Source organism: Bombus terrestris, chromosome 2 (genome assembly GCF_910591885.1).
Source record: "Bombus terrestris chromosome 2, iyBomTerr1.2, whole genome shotgun sequence".
Taxonomy (NCBI): Eukaryota; Metazoa; Arthropoda; class Insecta; order Hymenoptera; family Apidae; genus Bombus; species Bombus terrestris.
This window is the reverse complement of record NC_063270.1, coordinates 11,665,725-11,688,625: the sequence shown is the minus strand read 5'-3', so window position 1 is coordinate 11,688,625 and position 22,901 is coordinate 11,665,725. Positions and strand designations below refer to the sequence as shown.

Below are 22,901 nucleotides of genomic sequence, written 5' to 3'. Positions count from 1 at the left end.
AAAGCAAGAAATAATTGTACAATTAGTATTTAATAAGTTTTTTTTTTATTCTATATCTTCGCAGTGCTTCGTGGAAAAATAAAGATATCCGTCCAGTACATACTACAAGCATACCAATAAATGATCACTTACAACGTATTAAACCATATGATATATGCTGAAAGAGATAACGACTGATTCAAAGCAGCAGATGTCGATCGAGTCGAAAGAGCATTCATCAGTGTTTCGCGGAAAAATAGAAATATCCTTTGATTACTTACTATAAGAAGAACGCATCTATTTTCAGAGGTTACACCGCCGCATCCGAGCCAGCTACCGACCACAGCCAGGACACCTGCGACGATCAAAGCGTAAGCTAGCGCCGGGTACGTCGAGGTCGTCATCAGGGACACGTAATTGTGCTTCGAAATCACCGTCCAGATACCGATTCCGCCCACTACCAATCCAGATAACTGAAACAAAAATAAACCAGTCGATGCTCAAGTTCTGCACGTTCTATTAATCTTTAATTAATCACCGCAATGCTGGGTGCGTGAGGGATAGAACGCGGTTCAATATGCCCTTTCTCTCGCGCGTTTACGCGCTCAAAGCCAACAGAATTTGCCTATTCGTTTTTCTGTCAAATAAACCTGCACGGAGTAAGTGATTCGCAGTTGGCTTTTCGGCTAATCGTATTTCACCCTATGCTAAACTCGTTAAGCCATCTCCGTGTACATACTAAACCTGTATACTCCATTGTGAAAGTTACCATTTCCCCACGAGATACAATCAACATGTCTAAGTTCAATTAATTCGTTCGATTAAAAGTGTAGTAAATGGAAACAGTATAATGAGGCTCTATAAAATCGATTAGTGGTTGAAGTTTAGGACTTTCGGCAAGAATTCAATTCACATGTATTGCGAATCATAAGGATTTAGAACAGAGTTCAGGGACGTGCAATATCTAGTCAGAAATAGTTCTTCCTTTTGTAATATGTACATTCCCGCTTCTAAGGATTGTAATAACGTATTATATGAATTATACTTATACCGAAAATTCACAGAGTGCGTGATATATGACAATATATAAAACACCCAAAGTATAATTTTCGTCGTTAATTTTAATAGGTAAAACGAATATCTATTTCAATTCTGTTTCTTTAATTCTGCCCATGAAAATATACATATGCACTCTGAATATTGTATATATTTTTTTAATATTATGTGTATTCTGCGCAATTTATTTACGATGTAGCTATATGATGGATAGAACGACGATATCGTAATGGCGTATATAACCATGACGTCTTTGATACGTCAGTACGTTTTATTCCGCCGATATCGAAGTTCGAATTCCATCGAATTCGGTCATAGTGCAGATACGGTTACCGCCCACGAACAGTCGGTACACAACGTCGAACGTCGTCGATAACCGTCCGTGCCCTTCCGTATCTTTTCTCCACGACGATTTATCTATTTTTTCGTTTTTCCTTTTCTGTATTTCGTTTCCATTTTTCTCCTTTTATTTTTTCGCTGCCTTGATTCCGGGGAATTTTTGTTCGTCCGGCCAGTGACAACGCGGTAGCGACGCCAATCGCCTCTCCCGCGGGAGCAACGGTGGAAAGCACTAGGAGATATACGGACAACGTCCACGTAAATATCGGTGGACGCGCGATATTTACGGTATCCAGGAATGTGCAGTGTACGCGGTCAGTGTGGTCTGTGTTCGTGCAATGACCAAGTTTCTAGACACGTGTGTTCGACGAACGAAACGTTCCTGGCCATTATCCGTGCTACGAAAGATGCACACGTGAGATCGTACTTTATTGTTACCGGCGATAATCGTGCTAGAATTTTTTCGTTTGTTACTATTCTCTTGAAATAATGTAAATTCGTGGAGAATTAGCAGATTTTCCTAATATCTTTTCGTGGAATAGTTTTTTATATTTGCTCCAAATGTCTTATTGTATTATTAAATCGTTGTATAAACATTGTACAAATATGCTGTGGAAGAATATTATTCTTATACTGGCTTAATAGAGTCTTGTTGTAATAGTATATCTCTTTTTGCTCTACTATACGTGAACGTACTGTTTTCTTTTAGAAGTACAATGTTTTTATTCTTTCCTTTCTTCGAATCTATGCTGAGAACTAAAACAACTAAGTTTTGGAACGTGTTGGAATAACAGTCTAAGTGTAGTTCGTTGTTCTTTGAACTATACAGAAACATTTGTGTTGAATATACATGGATAACATTTCATTCATTTATTTTATCCGAAATTGAAATAAAATCTTGTACAATGCTGATATCTCAGCTGAAATTAATGTGTCATATATGTGTGACACATAGTAACGAATGCGTTAATTATATAGTTAATCATCTGCCAATCGTATCTAGGTTAATTATACTGGTATAATGTTGCATCGGTATCTAAATTTGTTTCTCATTAACACATTGCTTTTCCATTTTTTTATTTATTTTAACGATTAAGAAATTAAAGATTATTCGTAGCTACCAATGTTATCCTACAATGTTAAAATTTCCCTAGTGTATAGTACAGTGTGCGACGGTATACATAGATTCAGGGAAAAGGAATCTCCAGGGAGCTCGATGAATCAAAGCAGTAGTCCAAATTTAGGGTCATAATCTCACCCTACTCGTGTAAGTCTCTCTAGAAAGTATCAAGTCCAACATATGAAATATCTGTTTTCTTTGGACGAAATAGGTATGCTTTTGCTTTTCACCGGGATAAATATTGACATACTTTTGTTATCGAGATATAATATTTCCAATACTACTTCTGAAAAAATATTATTGTTCTAGATTTTATAAAATCTTCGTGGATTTGCCTCGTTCTTTACCTCCAGAGCTGCTGGTATCTCTAGAAGAAAATTACAAAATCCAACGAAGAATAATATATTCCTTAGCAATGTATTATACACTACAATAAAACAATTTATGTATTCAAGAACTATATTAATATCATCTACGCAGAATGACTTTTAAAATAGATATGTAACTAAAATTTTATAGGTATATATTCATTCGAAGTAGAATATTCAGGAAGAATATGTAATTCTCGTTGCAGATAGAATATCGAAGACTTTGCAGCGCTATAATATATAAACGATACAGGGAATGGAAAAACATAAATCAACCTTTACTTCTACATAAACCATACTGCAGGCAATCTACGCAAAGGATATGAAGCGTTCAAACGGGCATTTCATACGTTACAGCCTAATATAACCGGGGTTTGTTTTTGACCGGAAAGAAATAGTTCCCTGTCATATATCCTAACGTTCTACGCGAGCACATATTGCAAAAATTATAAAACCTTTCTATCTCATCGCATGGAGCCGTAAATTTTCGAAATAGCCACGATCGAAAAAGGGTTTGCATCAACGGTTAATCGATATTCTTTTATCTACGACGTTCATCGGACTGGTTCCTTTCGGGGCTGACAGAACGAAACCGCACCTACGCATCACACTATATATCTTCATAGAAAAATCCGGCCAGGAATGCTTCGAATCCAAGTCGATATTAGTACATACTGTATACCATGTATCTGAATACTTAGAGGAACTCTGTACACATGAACATATTATGTGTGTTTTACGAAACGTTTTGAAATTTCATTAGCACCGTAATGCGACCCGAGTAACATGATTATATTGGTAAAGTTTGAAACCAATTTGAAAGTATATAGGTGTATAAAGTGTACAGAGTAGGTATACGTAGTATAAGTTACACGATATTTAGTGTAAGTGTACCTATATTTCGCAGAGATCAGACAATTATTTAAACTACATATATACAGTGTGTACCAATTTTTTTTATCAAATATATGCTTGCAACACATATTTTGTAATTGTTATATACATTTTCAGATTGGTTTGAAGTTTTACCAATAAAATTGCTACAGTCGTGTCTCGTTACGATGTTGATAAAATTTTACGATGTTTTACGATAACACGCACAAAATATATAATATGTATATACAAATTTTCTACTTTAAGTAGTCTCCGAATACTTTCTTGAGTCAGTATATTTCTCCGTGATGCGCTTGAATGCCGGTGGCTCTAGCATCGAACAACTCCGAAATATCTCACTGCGTGGAAGCTGCTCGAGGGGGCAGCGATTTATTATTTTATCATAGTCCCGATGCCGAAGGCGGCCACGTATCTCGGCCACGGAGTCGTAAATCCTGTATTATATCGTAGATACCATAGGTGGATTATATTTTGTATCTTTGTACGATACGGTGTATAAGTATAGAGTAATCTAATTATGGATGAACTTGAACGACACAGGTATATTATCTGTTCCAGTTTGAACGTCGAAGAGCAATTGATCTTGCAATTAGTCATGACAGGAGGCTAAAAAGTTAACAGAAAAGAAATGTTTCTCAAATCAAAAGCTTGAAAACATAAGAAAAATATCATCGCAAAATCATTTTTTGATGGATCTTTAGTATAAGAGAAGACAGTTCGCGCGACAAGAAAGAGAAACAAAAGTAGATGATTCTCAGGCTGCGAACTCTCGAGAGGAACATAAACGTAATTTACGATTAGTATTCGCGATGGAATATTTATGACGTGTTCGGTTGAATATTATTTACATACACATAAGCTTCGAATAGCGGAGATATTTACAATCGGTGAAGTCAAGTGCGTAAGAGCAGAGACTTTCTCCGCGAGTAGACGAGATCATGCGCCATCGTATTTTTCCAACATGTCGATGGTTACGCGCGATGAATAGCTCGAGTCGAGGCGATCGGCATTCTGTCGCGTGGTTCCCGTCGAACGTGAATTCTGGGTGGTCTGCCAGAACGGCAGGACCACGTATAACGCGATCAAAAAGTTGTTACTGCTTCCTATAAAGCGATTTGGAAAAGAGAAAATAATGCGTACAGAAACATGTACAAGTAAAGAAGCTATAGCGACTGCAAAAAGTATTGACACACCAACGTATTTATTTTATTATAGCATTCATCCATTAATTAAATTAAATGCAAGCATATTAAAACTTGATGGCATAGAAACGAAATGTAGAGTCTGATAAAACACTGATAAAAAGTACCGATAAAAAGGTTCAAAGCGTAAAGCACACCTCACACATGAAAGGTATCTACAAATGCTCGAATACATTTCATGCGCCACTGCTGTATTAAAAGAACTCTTCATTTAATTGCAACTTTTTGCACTCTGGCTCCCATACGACGTAAAATGCGAATAATAAATTCAAACAATACTATTTGAATAACGCGGAACATACTTCTTGCGTTATCCTACTGCACAAAGCCAGCAGTCTGTCTTGGCCCGCTTAGAACAATGGATCGAACGTCGTCGAGTTATGGGACTCGGTTCCAACCATAAGCGGGCCATTTTCGGTTCGATCAAGCCGAGCCGAAAATAAAAGAACCAGCCGCGTCGTTTTTATCTAGCTTGCTCAATTAGAGGAGCGCTGGATTTCGTCTGTTCCTCGAGGCCGACCGCTAACTATGCACGCGTGACATTCGTCCCAGTCAGCCTAAAAGCCTCGTTTGGACAGGTTTTCTGGAATTCTTCGAGGGACACCGATGTCTCCCACAAACGCCTCCGCAGCTCCCTTTTGCTCGTCTCCCAGAGGGCTTTAAGACCTTCGTGCGTTCGTTTTCCTGAGACGCGATGATGACTTATCTTCTTCGAGAGATTATGAATTCGGAGAGCAAATAAAGAGACGAGTGTCTAACGGCGCTCCACGGTCATTCTTTTACCACATTTCGCTCCCCATCTGACGGTCGATGGGGTAGAAAATTCATTTCCTTCTCGCCATTCATTGACGGGTAAGTTGAATTGTATGGGCAAGAATTATTATTGCGATGTTGGAGGGTAACAGAGATTACGTAGTTTTGGAAGAAGATATTACGAAGGGCAGTGTTTCTGAATCTACATCGAAGGATAATTAAATCTCTCGGAAGATTAATTCTTCTTATATTCTCAATATTATTGTTCACAATCTTCCTATACGATTGAGCCAATACTATCGGTGAAATTTTATAGCCACCAGTTACAAATTGTAAGAATGAATTCTCAAGAAAGTTCAGAAGCAATTTTCATAAATTACACGTCATCTGATTTCCTATCTATATACTTCTGTATTTTCTCAGTATATCTTCGCTTGTTGTACTTGATAATATTTGACAATTACATTGTGCATAGTGCAATTTAAGATGTAAAAATTGTTATATTATTCTTGGCAGTTTTTTTCAAATCTTCTTTGTCCTATAACATACGATAAATAAGAATTTGTATCAATTAGAAAGTGTATTCTTTTTGACGAAGTTACGTTGCAATAGTAACGTCATAGCTTCGCTCATCCCCAAAATCGAGCGACGTTTGTTCGAGTCTAACAATCTTTTCGTCCGACGGTTATAAAATATTACACTGCTAATTCCATAAATCGTGGTACACCCTCTCTTGAATTTTTGCCAAGATTTATGAGGACGGTAACTAGGTACGAGTTGTATAACTTGCACGATACGATTACGACCGCCGAGCAAGCTATCCTACACCGGCAACGACGTTGTTTTCCTTTTTTATTATTTTGCCAACATTTTCTTTACGTTGCGTCGTTACGAAGACCTCAGGCGTCGCTCCTTAGTTTCCGCGCTCGGTTTCGAGTCTTTATACTTGCCTTTAACTTCTTCCGTTTCAATTTTGCTTTTGTTATGATACTTACAGTGCAGTTTAAATAGTAAACGATGTAAATGGTAGAAATTAAAAAGTAATTATTCTACCTGGAAAGGATGCGAATTCTATGAAAAATGTGATCCCGAAAGTTACAAGCGGTCAGATGTTTATGCAAATGGATATTTTTACAAAGCGCATACGATGAATTGAATTTTGAATATAAAAGAGAGACTGTTCTATTTTCGAAGTATAATTAAATTTAAATTAAATGTTTATAATATAACTGTATAGATAAACAAATTTAACTAATCCGACGTATTTTCCATCATTTATTCTCACTTTAAACTTTTAAAGTAAAGTAAACGTTGAAAGTCTACAGGTTGAAACTACGGAGGTTAAAATTGCGTTAATAAAAGGAAACGTCCGCAGCGTTGAAATAACAAATAATATAAGTACCCAGGTTAACAAAGCGGCGCTTTTGTTCATATTGGAAATCTACGTTGCTCGCTACTTCAATTTCTCGATTATATCTGCAAAATTTTCGAAACGAGACATTTCATAATAACAATTGGTCTATGTTAATGATTTTCAGGATCCATATTAATTTCATCTATACAATCCCGACGTTAAATAAACAGACATCCGCCTGTTATACTTTTGCGTTGTATTTGTAACAAAGCTTCCTCTCCGCCCGGGCCAGCGGATTTTAACTGACACGGAATATCCGCTGTTACGCAATGCACTGGCTTTTCACGTCGGATCACGTAGCGGCGCAAAGTATGTCGGGGATGCGTCTAATTTTAAGTCCTGCCCGTTGTATCCGCGAGTTACGCGCAAATAAGAATTCGCCCGTTTGCATGTCAACCTATATATACATGCTTGCATCAAATGTCGGCCAAATAGAAGCCAAAAATTTTCGTGCTTTGATCTTATGTCACGCAATGATCTTCGTTCTCGTTATTAAATAATTATGAATAGATCGCAAATATTTGTACATTTTTATATTTTTGTGAACGTTACTAAACAAATGGAATTTAAATAGAAATTTGTGTCATGTGCTAAATATTGTAACAGATACTTTATTTCGAGTGTCTCATAGAATATTCAGGCTATGAACATTTCATTTATTATTACGATTTTCGTGAATTAATCAAATTCTACTATTATCAAAGTTGTTACTTCATATTGGTAATTTGTAATTCGAAAAATTTTGTTGATGGAATTAATTCAACTGTACAACACGATTCCGAACGCAGTCAATAAAAATTGAGTCAACGAATAAGAATTTTAGTTGATGTGGTATTTCATCAATCCGTTAGCTACGTAACAACGTTAATCGTTCGGAAAATTCCTGGTTCGCATTAGAGTAAATAGAAAAAAAGGTAGGGCCAAAGGAAAAACAGACACACGGCCTGATGGTTCGATGATTTCTCGCGTTTAGTCTCGGTGCATTCTTCGGTACAGCTGCAGCTGCCACGAGATATCATCGCTATACCAGCCTGTTGTTCCACTCCCTTGGCATGATACTTACGTATACGTATACTATACTATATATGTAGAACGCAGGGTACACGCACGATTTATGACGGCCGTTTTAAGGCCACCGGCACTGCTTCGTAATGCCATTAATGATAAACAATTTCGACGCTGCGTGCCCACCGTCAGAGACTCAACCGCGAAACACGAGAAACTTAGACGATGTCGGTTAATTTAATGGAATCATTTGCAGCGAGAGCTTTACGATAATCGGTCGAACCCCCGGGCACGACTCCCAGACTTCGTGCTATGAAACGCCAGTTCCCTCTTCCAGACTTCCTGTTCTACGTCTCTGTTATATAAGATGCGGTAGAGCAATCAAACAGGAAATTAACTAAAGCAAAATGTTAATGTAGAATAGAATTTGCTTGTTCGAAGGTTCATTTTCGAGAAGATCGAGTTTGAAAATGGGTCAGGTACACGCGGACTTGGATAATTTCTGATTGAATACGAGAGGAAAAATTCTACATACAAAAGTGAAGATTAAAATTTTTCCATTTGAAGCTTCATTTCCGAGAAGATCAAATCTGCAAACTGGCCAGTCGTGCTATTGTGAATTTGGCTCATTTCCAATTCGATACGCTTGTAGGATAAGGGACCCTGTCTGTACGTGAAAATGAATCGAAAACGTAGAATAATCTTTTCTTCGTTTGGAGCCTCGTTTTCGAGAAAATCGGGTTTGAGAAGCGTTCAAGTACGTACGTGAACTTAGCTAATAATTCTTAATTCGATACGAATGGACAATTTCTACCATCTTTTCCTCGAACATGCGAAAATAAATTGAAAATCCAGAATAACTGTTTATTTTTTTTTTTTTTTCATTTGGAGTCTCTTTTCCGATTACATCTATATAATAGTTTGAAGAGTGGTCAAAAATACGTGACTAATGCGCAATGGAATACGAGTGGACAATTGATAAAAGATTCTGCACGCGAGTTTCATTCGAATTGACAGCGATATACATATGTTTAACGCTAAATTGAAAAAAAGAGAGAAATTGGTAATACAAAATTGATTGGCAACACAGTGAGTTTTTAAATTGTTTCTCTGCGAAACATGAAAAATGTTATTTTTGTTTTTCTCTTGTACCATTCGTTATGCATTTTTCATAATGACGGTTGAATCTCGTTGGAATACAAGCTGTTCGAAATATTAATAAATCGCGAAATTCGAATGTCTCGAAACGCGCGGAAATGCCAGAAATCTTAAAAGACAATGGGAGCTATTAATAGCTTCTGTCCAATAAATTCAAATAATCGGTCGCTGTAGCAGCGATACACCGAATTCCGGCCCAATTTCTCGCTAGATCGATAAGAGAGTCGGAGAATGCACCGTTGGAAATGCTCGCAGAAATTGGCGAGCGCGCGTGACATTCCGTCCAAGTTTATCGACTTGGAGATCCATCGATCTCCAGCCGCTAGCCAGAATCGATCGAGAAACATTGCATGTATTCGCGTGTTGCACGGTAGATCTCAGTTTGGTAGAACATCGTTTTAAGAGCAGTTTTACATTAATCGGTCTAAGCATGTTAGATGAGAGATTCGTCTTGTGCTCGAGCGTTTGAAATCGAAGGTGAGCATCCTATTAGCATAAGAACCGAGAAGATCTCTTCGCGAGAAGAGCTGCTGTCTTATTTACAATGTGTCAGAGATGATCATTCACACATCCGCGATTTTATTCTATGCGCACTGGTAAAACGAAGATGTACGATAAGACAGGTTTATTTGGGTCATTTAAGCTTCAAGATCTCCAGATTCAATCTTCAACTTCGTACAGAATAATTCAACTTTGTTATGTATCATGAAACGTTATTAGTCTTTGATATAATAACGAAAACGTGAGAAAATATGTACCTCGGGTGCAGCGAGGGAAAATATAAAAAATGAGAGGATGCTCGAAGGTCTTGGAAGTTTTCAATACTTTGTAGGTCTCGGTAGGTGTTCAATATCTGACAAACATTTTCAATATGTACGTTTGTCAAAGCGAGTGCATCGGCATAAGATATTTAATAAAAATCTAAAATGTCCCAGTCTATAATCATATTCGAATGTTCATTGTTCGTAGTTTTGAGGAACTTCAAATCACTTTGAAGTTGAAATTCAAACATCCATCGCTGGTCATGAGCAGATCGTGTCGTTTCAGCATGAAACACGAGTGGATGAACGTGAAAACGCAAAACTCGCGGCTACTTTGCGTAATGCACGATCACCGAGCGATGAAGCTATTGAATAACCTTTCAGAGCGCGACAAAGGTTCGCTGTTAAGGCTCGTCCTCGCTTTTCACTACCGAGAACGAGATTCCATCACGGGACTGCGTCCCTGTTCGTTGCACAAAGATTCTAGTTCCGTGACTTCGAGCGTGAAACCGGCCCGAGCCCGGTCCCGGAATATTCCCAGATTCAATCTGCAGGAGGCACGTAAACCCTGTATAGCCAGAGAGCTATTCTATTCCCTAGCGAAATTAGAATAATTACGTGTTACATCGTGTCTCGACGACTCTCGTCTCTCTCCTGACTTGTTCAAGTGTACATAGAGAAACTACGTTTCGCTTAAGAGGACTTCCCACATTACTTTTATACTTCTTTTAAACATCTCTTTCCTTCGTTTCTTCGAGATTTGGAAGATCTCATGAAACATCTTACTTCTGTGAGAGAGTGGAGAAAAAAAATCTTCGTAGACGGCTCGAGGAAATTACGTTTGACACGCGATGCGTGAATGAGAACCCACCTGACTGCTGCAAATTAGCGACAGTTTATCAAAGGTGAACTCGGGTTACCACACGTGGAGTTAGTGAGTTTCGCACATTCTATTTCGCTAGCAAATATGTAGCGATAATTTTACTCTCGCACGTAACTCAAACTGTTTATAATTTTCTCTTTCTACGAAACAAAGCCTCGAACGAAAAATTGTTATTCTATATTTTCGACTTCTATTTTCGCGTAGAATCACCCCCTTTCCGCTTGTACCACCAGTTACCAACCATCCTGTATATACGAGTTTTCGGTTGTGCACAAGAGTTAAGCAGCGTATCGAGTCGACTAACGAACCTAAGTTAACCAGCTCGAGACGTGACAAATTTCAATTATCCATCCTCTTCGAGATAAGCCAAAGACGTTTCCGATACTCGTGAAAAATTCTTCACTCCCCGTTTGACGTGTCGAGGATAATTAAACGATAAACAACGAAGTAGAATAATTCGAGCTACGTTCGGGATGGCGCGTGAAAAGGATTTTCAGCGATGCACAGAGGATGGTATTGAGAAATGAGCGATGCGAGCGCGTGGACATTGCTTCACGCTTGATATTTCACGATCGACAAACGTGTCAAGTGCGATCTGTCGTTGGACGACGCACCGGTATGCACGCGCGCCTACGTGCGTTCCTGCGCTGCCTTGTGCGTATACGCGTCCTGCCTGTACGGAAACGCAAGTACCCTAGGGCATGCACTAGGTGTCCCGTGGTATACGTTCGAGCGAACAGCCATTACCTCCGGACGGTCACCGGACTCGTTCTCGTCCGAGAAATAAGCCGGATGACGGTCGTTTCGTTCGTTTAGAGTGACTCGTTTCAATCCTCCGGTTGGCCATGCAATTGCAGTCGACTCTTCTATTTGTATTTTTTTTTTCTTCTTCTTTTTACTTATGCTAATTGAGTCGAGGAAGACCTATCGCTACGAATGACTACAATTTCGTTTTACTTATGCAAATCGAACCGGGAAACATCTATCGAAGTAAACGTCTATTTAGGAAGTATATGCGAGTATATAGTAAGACTTAGTTACATAGTTATATTTGTAATTTTTACAGACGTAGATATGATATAAAGTATACGATATAAATTAAAATGTAATTACTTTGGTAATTACATAGAGTAGGAAAGTTTGAAAGAAATAGCGTTATACGCGTAATATTTAGAAGCAAGTTAAACATCAAATATAAAAATAGTGACAAGAATCTTTCCGATAAGAAATTCATGGAATGTTTCATCCTAAAGTAACGATTTTAACGAGTTTACGGTATAATCCGGTGAGAAAATTTCTTTTCGTAATTAAATCAAACTTTCAAACAATCTTTATTTATTCATTACACCGTATAAAATATATAATATAAATATACATTAATGAATTGGTATATAGATGATAAAACAAATGTCTCTTAATTATACCAGAGGACTGGTTATAAACTTTCCCTTAATTACTTCCGTGCTTAATTATCGAATTGGTAGAGAGAAACGCATCAAGATTTCCCGAGTTCAAAGGTTAATCCAATTTCATCAATTAAATAACATAATTGAAATTCTCAGTTGATGAATGCGCAAGCACGTGTCCTATGAATAATATCCATATAAATATACATCTACATCAATAATATTAATAATTGTTAGCATGTGCGTATTTTTCACGTTCATTTATTGTCGGGCAGTAGAGAAGTATCGTATAAAATCTTTACGTTAAGCTGACATTAGGTCAGTCTTACTTAAAGCTTGGAATTAGTAAAAGTAATGGTAGGTACTACGTAGACAATATTCCACTTCTTTTTATTTCTTCTCGTCCGTTCTTCTCTTCCTTCTTCTTTCCTCCCCATCTTTTCTTCTTTTTTTCTTTTTCTCCACTTGTGGTTCTTCGAATAACTTTGCCGAATGTTGTTTCGCTGTTTTGGCGCTATTAAACGCGCAGTATTTAACACGGAACTCGTAACGATGCGGCTCAAACGAGCCGCGTGGAATGCGGGAATTACAAATATAATGAGGGGCTGTACCTAATGCGATTGGACCACGCGGCGAGATAATCGTATTTTATTGCGCGAACCATTCTGCGCTCCAACGTTCTATGAAGGAAGTGCCCTGATATTCGTTATTAGCGATCGTTAAAATTAATTCGACTTAAGGGACTGCTAAGAGGATCGGAACAGCGGCAATTTTCTTCCACGAACCTTCCCTGTCACGTTTTCCGCATAGCTTCCGTGACGAATAAATTTTTCAATGGATAAAATGGAAAAACATTTTCTATTACCAAAGGAATTATTACATACGAATATTACGAATTGTTAATTCATTGCGTTTCTACGATTCCTATAGGCAGTTTCAAATCTCCTAAAACTGTTATCTCGTACAAAATCAAAATTTTGACAACTTCGACTTTCTTTGATAATCTGGATCAGTTGTTACCGTTCAGACAGTCAGAGCATGAAAATAGTAATTTTAAATATACAATTTATACCGAAGATCGTCTCACTAATTATTGGAATTCTGGCTAACTGGATAAAAAAATATAAACGGGAATAGGAAATAGTTTCGTTGATTTACGATCGTTGATATCCTAACAAAAATGTTTCAACCGTTTTAAAACAAACACACGCGTGACGCTTCGTCCACGCGAATTAATCCGGATCGAAATAAAAACGGTGCTGCATCAAACAAGCTAATCCTCTTTTTTTCCCTTCAAAAAATTACACTGGTAGCAGTAACGGTTGCGGTGGAAAGTTTGCCATGAAACGCCACGCGAGTGCCCTTGATGAATAAACTTTTCACTAGACTTTTCCGGGGTGCACGCATGCTTGGGCACGCACAACGTCGGAACAATAGGAAACAAAATACCCTTTCATTTCGCATCCCTTTTCACTTTGTTTCGTGAAATACAATCCGTATATTATTAGGTGCATTATTATGTAGAACAGAAGGAAGACATTCAAGTATGATGTCAAGTCTACAATGAAAATCTCCAGCGTTCTCGAATAGCCAAGCTTGAATGCGTTGGTCCATTATTATTAATCGGTAATTAGTAGTTCAGCCAACGATCTCTACTAGCTATATAATTAAGGCTTCCTACGTAGATGGCCGGTAACCTCTCTCTCTCTCCCCCTCTCCTTCTCGCTCTCTCTCTCTCTCTCTCTCTCTCTCTCACTGGAAAGTTTCAGAACGGTATTCGAGTTGTCCAAATTGCAGCAATCTTGCACCGTGTGGTATGCTACATGCTACTTGCTCAGAAACACCGAGGCAATCGATTAGAAGTTGTATAGTAACGATGCAACGATGACAAACTTGCCATCAACTTGGTCGATCGTAGGGCAAAGATACAAGTCTGACGATCAACGTTAAGACCCGAATACTCTTTGATCGGCGCGAGATTCATCGTGCGCTTGATGGTTAATTAAACGTTGAATAACTAAAGCATCGATCAAACGATCGATCAACTGATCCGATAAGGGGAATTTCATTTCTGCGTTTAATTTCCCTCTTCGATATATTAATGGTGTTAAATGTTATAGTTTCATGGCGATTGAACGTAAACTTGTATTAAATATGCACGTAATACTTTACTAATAGCTTTAATATCGACGATGGTTGAAAGTAATTAACCAAATTTTCGCTATCGATAATGGTTATTAGATAGCAAAAATATTTTCAGCCACAATAACTGTGTTATCTGTGTTATTTATGTAGATTCATGTTTTTGTGAAAATAATTTAAAGAACAGAACCTAGGAAAAATGGAACTTAATGGAAAATGGATACTTTGTATATTTTGTATATTTTTGCATATCATGTGCATTTGTACGCCTTTAAATTTCTCGCAAATGCGTCAAAATTCGCAGTCAACTTAACAGTAACCAAACGAATTTCTATCATCGAATGGTTGTAATATTTATAAAAAGAAAAATTCATCGTCGACAATGATAATGATTATTAATAGTCAAAATGAATTTCCGTCATCAGTACTTGTTACCAGCAACCATAAAATACTTTTATCACCGATAATGGTTATTCGTAATAAAAATCAACTCCTGTCATCGACAATGATTACCGGTAACCAACGCAATTTTAATTATCTATAATGGTTATTCTTAGCACTAAAAGAATCAATGTTTTTCTATCAACTAATTTCTAGAGGAATTTCTTCAGAATTTAGTGACCACTACCTTCTATTTAATCATTTCTTAAGTACTTTTTAATTAAATTTAGTAGGGACAAATTTTCCCTGGCTTTACCCTAACAAGAGAGATGTCAGGGAGAAGGCAACCGGATCGCCTCTTCCACCCTTTAATTATCCCTTGTTAATAAATCGTGTAATAACTAAGTTCGCTCTATCTATTAATCGCTCGATTATCTACAGCTTTAACTCTCCTTTTTGCCAATCTAGCCAGCTATTCTCTACGCTCGTTGATTTAACAAGCAGCAAAGGTATCAGGCTAGTACCACTCTTCCCTCGAGCGTAGTTCGATTCAACTTTGACCGCGAATAGTTTACAATTGGTTCGGTCGAACTTTCCTTTAACCGGGAATCCGTTAGCGATCCGGCAACTGATCGAGAAATCAACGTTTACGCTTCATTCTCTATTCGCTTAACGTCCTACACGAACACATCTAACAATGAGAAACTATGCGTCGAAGGAGGAGGCAGGCAAATTTCTGCCAACGAAGAAGATTGTCGCCAAGGAATTCAAACGGTTACGTGCCCGGGGAGTGACGGGGAACAGCCTGACGACGACGACTAACGCCGCAGTCATTGGAATAATCCAGTGACTTTGGTCTGGCAGGGTGACTGCACTTGCAAACGCAATCAATGCGAGTAAACGTACGCGTTAAGCGGCCGGCATTGTTGCGCGGCCATTGTTCCCGCGAGGTTATTGTTGCATTATCCCTGCATTATCGAGCCTTATTACCAAGCGAGTTTAAAGTCAGCCATTCAGCTCGATCGAATCTTGCGGCTGCTCTGACCAGCGCGACGATCATCGCGGCGATTTTCCAATTTCGACGAGTATACCAATAGATATGATCGCTCGGGAATAATCAGACGTAGGATAGACTGGGGTCAGAAGAAAGTAGGAGTGAAAGTTAAATATTTCGAAATGTATTTGTTGTCTGTAGGTATCGAGTTTCTTAGATGGAGCTTGGACGAACGTTTCTTAGATTATTAGATTAGAAAACTAATCTGATCAACTTTCTGTTTTACAGCTATATTAGGTTATATGATTGATATTGGTCTTCTTTAAAAGCTAGTAATTAATTTTCATGAATTTATTAGAATCGACAAAAGAGAAAATTAGAAAAAAAAGAATTGTAAAGACTGGTATAAAAACAAAATATGTTTGTAACGTTATTATCATTTTATGCTTTTTAATTTATTAAAATGATCACTGTGAGAGCTGATGTAATGAAAAATTATAATTAAATCACACACATCCATGTTTCAGCGGTCTACATAACAGAATAACTTCTCGACATTATCAAGTTTTTGTTTCTCAACGTTTTACAATGTAACATAACGTTTCCCTCTGTTACTATGCATTTTTCATTCGTTTCAATTGCTTTTTCTGCTTTTCTGTAATCTAGTTTTTGTTTCATGTAACTTGCATTGTATTTTACTCACTTTTAAAGAATATCATCAGTGAAAATTTGTAATCGAAGTACAGAAACATGACAAGAAAACGTTAACGTGTAACGTTACGACCAATCTCGGTTGACGCGGTTCGTCCTGCAAGTGCGTCTTTGCATTTTTTTTTCATTATCACGATCTAGTAAAGCGTAGAGAATTTCAGAAGCTCCAGTATGCCCATTCGTTTCTAATAAAGAGGCTGAATTTTCATTTCATTATCATAATCTAACGGAGAACTTTAGTAGCACTGGCATTTGAATAGCTTTCATCGCAAAAAATTTTAATATACAAATTTACTGCATTGAGCAAAATAATTTTAGATTAATTTTGTATAAGTTCAGAAAAATGTGAAATAATTAATTGATTTGAGATCCTATCGTATTCAAAGAATTTTACTTATTTCATCTCCTTTTTTATTTATTTTTTATTTCTTTTTTTTAGTTTATAAACACAAATATTTTATCTCTCTTACAGATTGGTCGAACAAATATAAGAATTGTTTAAAAATCACAATTATTTTACTATCAACTCCACCCACTGTTCTGTCACACATTTACGATAGAATTTCATTCGCGATTATAGAAATTTCATTGTTCTTTTCTATGACTGCTGGAATTGTGAATGCAACGATCATTTTCTATAAAATAACAAGAATAGAGCATCTGTCATACACAAGGGAAACGATGCACGTGCAGGCAAAATTATGAAAAATGAGACTGCGGGAGAAGGCGGCGGCAATAACAGGGTACAAGGCTCGAGCAAGTTCCTCGCTTAATTTTAATCTCACGGACGTCCTCGGTGGGACCCGCTTCTCAACGAGGCGTCGACATTTTATGCATTAAACTGCGATGCTCCGTGGTAAGGGCTACCGATCGATTCAGAGATCTTTCTGCTCTTTTTTCGATTCCTCTCCTTCTCTCGCCTTTCGACGCTTTCATTCCCGGCCCGCGGCTGCACCTTACCACGCGGACTTCATTAGCATTTTATGGGATGTATCACGATGGGTCACGATGTTTCACCGGCTGTTTACAACGCTCGTACATCCATGGGACGAAACGCGAAACCTTGTTTCCGTTAAGGAAATGTCCCCGTGGATTTGCGCGTGAATTGCCTCGTTAATTTTTGCGGTATACCTCTCTTTCGACGTACTTTTGGACGAAGAAATTCACGAAGTTTGAAAATATACGCCCTTATATCACCGCCAAACAGAAATTTCAGAGAGTTTAAGCAGAACGGAGAGACTTTAATTTTGTTTGAAGCGTAAAATGTTAATTCGAAGCCAGTTATTTTCTTGTTAATTTTTACTAATACGCTAAATACTATAAAATAGAAAGCGATAACGGGCTAATACGATGAAATTTCAATGGAAGCTCGAAAGAAGTTTCAAGTACAGCGTGGTCGTAGTATTAAGTCGTTTGATAAAATCGTGCCGATTTTGTGACGATTTACAAGATATTTCGGAAAATGGGTTCGTATGTATGCACTGTTCCATCCGATAACTTTCTTTAATTTTTCACGAATAAATTTATCAATATGTCTTTTAAATTTGCTCATAGAATCGCATTTCTTTTCGTTTAGGAAATTCTTCGATGCTTTCTTTTCCGAAGAGCAGCCTTTCCGCAAAGAATACACATTCGCTTGCTGTTTGTACTGCATTTTCCCCGTAAAAGAAAAACCAAATGTACCACAAGTTTACTTCAGACTGACAAAGCCAGTCGGTACGCACGTCCAAGCATACGAATCTACTTTCGACCAGATCAATCGCTGTGTCAACTCGGTGTCCTGACACTCGGAACGTTCTGCGAATTTTTTTGGAATACGGAGAACCGGCTCACGGTTCGTTGATCGAGCCGAGGATCTAGTTGCGGTTGGTTTCATCGATGTTGGCGGGTGGTTGAAGCCATAACAATTAAAAGGGGGCGTTTACGAGGCCAGAAACGACATCGTTGCAGAGGACGTGGCCGATTGTAAACGCCAGCCGAGCTGGGCGAGAACGTAAATGGTTTGCTCCGTCGGTCGCTGACAATGCACTGTCCATTTTGTATTTCGCTCGATATAACGCACAGAATATATCAAAGATATATCAAAGCACATGACTTTACATTACTTACGAATAACACCACGTTGTAGATGTGTAGAACGTATTTCAGGAAATTCACGGAACAGCAGCCGTCGTCTCGGGTCCTCAGCCTGGTGGACGTACCAGGAAGTCTCTCGGCGCTTTTAGCCATGATTGGTTGATTCGTTTCTTCTTCGTGTGTCTCCGTCGTGCCCGTGGTCGTCGTCGTCACCTCGTCACTAACTCTGAAAGCACACGGAATTCCATCGGATTAGTGATTTTTATAAGCGAAGAAGGATAGTCGTTTCTCGAATGAAAACCGAGGCAGAGCGGATGGAACTGGATCTTGTCGCCGACACGAAATTGTATTTCTTCCGGCGGCAGCTATCGAGATAGCGACTCTTCGCGTTCAGAATACGGTTTTAGGAGTAGCCGTGCTCCGCTCGAATCGCGAGTAAATCTATCTTCGAGCGTCCCTTCCGGTCCCTGGCGGCAGGCCAGCGGACACCACGCGCCGCTAGCATTTCCGACCAAACGGCCACAGATACGAGAATCCGATAGATTTTACCCCTTATATTTGACTGGTACGTCGCTTACGATATCCGGTCCGTTTTTCAAGGTACCTCGTATCGATCCAGTAGATATCTGACTGACTTCGGAGAACAAATTGGATACATTCAATAAAGAACATGGAGCATATTCAAACAAATATTAGAGCAAATGAAGCGGAGGAGATTTTTTTAAAAAACGTAAATCATGGAACAGTTGTATTTGTAGTCAAATTTGAAGATAGTGGTTTAGTTATGGAAATAATAGTGGTTCGTTTATACAGGAAAGTAAAGGGTATTATATTTATGTATTAAAAATGTTATTAAAAAGTAAAAAAGTATATAATTACTCATCTATCTGTCGCACTCGACTTTTTCGACGTTTTATTATACATGGTATTTTCGTTAAACGTTTCGTTCTCCCAGTCTGATTCGAAATGAATTTTTAGGAACGAGTATATTTTAATTAAAAATATTTTTAATAGAGAGTAATTTTAGCGTTTGCACGGTTTCGTCCTGTTCTATAATTTTCCACGAGTTTCTTCCATTAAATAGAAACGACGAATAAGAGACAGTGAAACAGTGACAAAGTGGAATGAAATGAAAAGAAAATATGGCGTGTAGTGGCAAAGGATATACGTCAAGGAACTGTAAGTAACTCTTCAGCGTTTCGAAAGAAAAGCGGCATAGGTTGGCACGAACCGATTCTTTCACTTCGCCAAGGAATGCAGCTTTCGATCGATCGTTTCTCTGCCTTCGCTCCATCCCTTTTCTGTTCCTGTAACCCCTTTTCCTCACTTCGGTCGCGTGCACGAAATCGGTCGGTGCTATCTTCGTGACAGTGAGACCCGAACTCGATTCCAGCCATCGCATCATCGACTTCTCTTGTGCAATTTCTTTTCTGTGCATTCGATTAGCTCGCCACGTATCGTGGTCGAAGCAATATCAAAATCGATTTCAGCTTTCTCGGTCACGATTAAATTCATTAGTCCTTCCATCTTTGCATTTCTTTCGATTTGATGAAGAATTGTTAATATTTCCTCTTTAAGTATAATTGTTTGATCGCTGTATAACGATATAGTTAGTGTTCTTGTAAAGGGCAAATAAAAGAACAGAACCTAAATAGAAATTTGTTTTTAATACTTTTGCATGTTACGCGCATTCTGCGTATTCTATCACCTTTAAGTTTCCTATCAACGAATAAAACTGCGCACTCTAGTAATTATTACTATCCCTACAATATACTAAATTATTATATATATATTTTATGAACTGTTAACAAATTTTTAGATTCCTTATATATTTAACAAACTATTTTGCAACCTACCACCTTTCAGGTATTCAAATTAATAATACTCTTCTACGAACGTAATCTAATCGAAGCAAGTCCATTATTTACGGTATTGAAGATTTCAATTGAACGACGCGACAGATGAAACGCGGCGACGATTCGTTCACTGGCCGATAACAACCAGCGGAGAATTAATTAGAAACCGCACCTGGCTGGCTGGCTGGCTGGTTGGTTATTTATTCGCGCTAATTGTGTTTCCGCAATTAGAACGTAGCCGATCGAGAAACAATTGGGCCGGGCGCCAACGAAGACGCAATTGGCCAGGCCATTCTTCGTGGGGATTTCGGTGAACCGCGAGGTTGAATGAGACGAAGGATAAATGGCGGACTAATGAGAACAAACGAAGGGAGGCGAAACGCGACGCGACGGAGGTAGAGATGGTCGAATGCGGAGGAAGACCGTGGAAGAACTGATTGCAGGCGATGCTCGAGCAACCCGAAGAGGGGAGATGAAAGAAGAGAAACCGCGAAATTAAATGGGTGTGACCCGTCATACTCGTGTGGGCGAAGTAGTTTCGACCGCGAGCAGAGAATAAAGAGAAGTTCCCACCTGAATGCAAGTGCATTACCGTTCACAAATACATATTAGGGTTACGACAATTAGAGAAATACAATGTATATAAATAACCTGACAAACCGTTAGAAGATTATTAAACCTCGCTTGGAACAATGGCCTGTGAAGAAGCGATATGTTCGATGTCGTAATAAAAATCTCATCGATTATATACGAAGATCTCGCGAAAAAAGTACATTTTTGTCGGATTATATTACTTCAATGTTACTTTATGAATAATAGATAGTATCTTCGTGTGATCGTTAAAAACGAAAAGAATTGGTTAGGGCCAAGGATTATGCTTCTCGTAAATGTCTGATAGATCGTGAGATTTTTGTAAAAAGACTACTAAGAAGCAATATTTTAATAACGTTTTTGAAATTATAAAGAGGTTGCAACAATCGAATATGCAGACAATTTTAACAGCCAATTGAACTGTCCAATTCATCCCCATTTTTTAAAAATAAATGTTAGAACAAAGAATTACATAGGAGTCAACGTATAATTAACTGTTCATTCGCTGTTTTCTTCTAAATCTTTTCCGAATAATCTTTAATTTAGACTGTTACAATGTGTAACAGTTTGGATCAACCATGACATTCTGTACACGACCAGCAGGTATCCCTAATACTTATGAACGGGAATTTATATATTTTTCTCTCCTTTCCTTCGGTTTCTTTTACCTTCTTCTTTTAGCAACGCTTGCAACTTTTAACGCGCAATGGGCTGTAGTATAACCCTTCGCAGTTGTTGGCCTTTGCATACTTTTTGCTTATGCTATTTTGTTTGTTTATCGATCGAATATTTTCCACTTCCGTTATTACTTTTTTCGGACAGATAGCAATATAGCCCTTAATGTCAACCGGCATTTTTTCGATTCATCGAAAAAGCTATCGTGTTTTATTTTACCACAGAGGATTGTCGTGCGGCTGACGTTATTCCAGCGAATACGTTATTCACTTCCAGTCCGGGGGACAGCTGTAATTCGTTGAAATACGCTGAAAATTTCAGGATGATAGTTTTCGCGCTGTTACATCGAGGACGGGAAATGCAAAGAGGTAAGAGAACCGGCAAAGTTTCCTGCAAGTATCGTTCATTATGCCAACGTCCCGCGAAACAAAGCAGCGGAACAAAGCAACGGAACAAAGATATAGATCGCGGAACAACGTGGTAAACAACAGCTTTCCCGAACGAAAAACTCAAACAGATCGGAAGAGTAAAGGCCGCAGGGGGAGGAAATCCCAAGATGAGGAAACTTACTGTTTCCGCTCGATATCTCGCGGTAATGGGGATAGAATGTTTTATTTTAACGAATCGTCACTGGAAAATATTCAAATGTGCTGTTAAGAGATAAGTAACGAGGTTTTGGCATAAATATTTTGATCTGTTAGACGGTAAAAGTAGCAAAATTTATTACATAATATTAAGTAGATTATTATGGTTGCTGTAGCCTCGTGCTATTTCAACTTTGTCGCGTTAAATTAACTCAAATGAAATATTTATAATTAGTTTCTTGCGTTCTAGTTGCGTCACAACTATATAGCACAGGTTTAACAGTAATGTAACTGATGCAACTAGGTATGTCCGAAAAGTTTCTTTCCTTTTATAAGGAAATAATAGACGCACAATATTTTTTGTTTCATATTAGTTTATTGAATTATGCACGAACATAATAATAGAAATAGAATGAAATGGATCATATCTCATTCAATAAAATAATATAAAACAGAAATTGTTGAATCTATTATCACCTTATGAAACGAGAGAAACTTTTTGGACAACGTAATAAAATACGACGAACATTAATACATACCTAACAGTATACCT

At 38.1% G+C, this 22,901-nt stretch overlaps 1 protein-coding gene across 2 annotated transcripts in view; it reads right to left on the bottom strand.

The window, feature by feature from the left end:
• LOC100645516 (CD151 antigen) overlaps positions 1-22,901 on the bottom strand; it is an 89,489-nt gene that overhangs the window by 18,048 nt on the left and 48,540 nt on the right. For both annotated transcript variants that reach the window (XM_012318551.3, XM_003393863.4), the window contains 2 exons: positions 18,676-18,868; positions 261-452 (listed from right to left, as the gene is read on the bottom strand). In XM_012318551.3, the coding sequence (XP_012173941.1) occupies positions 261-452; positions 18,676-18,868 (385 nt within the window). The remainder of the gene's footprint in view (positions 1-260; positions 453-18,675; positions 18,869-22,901) is intronic.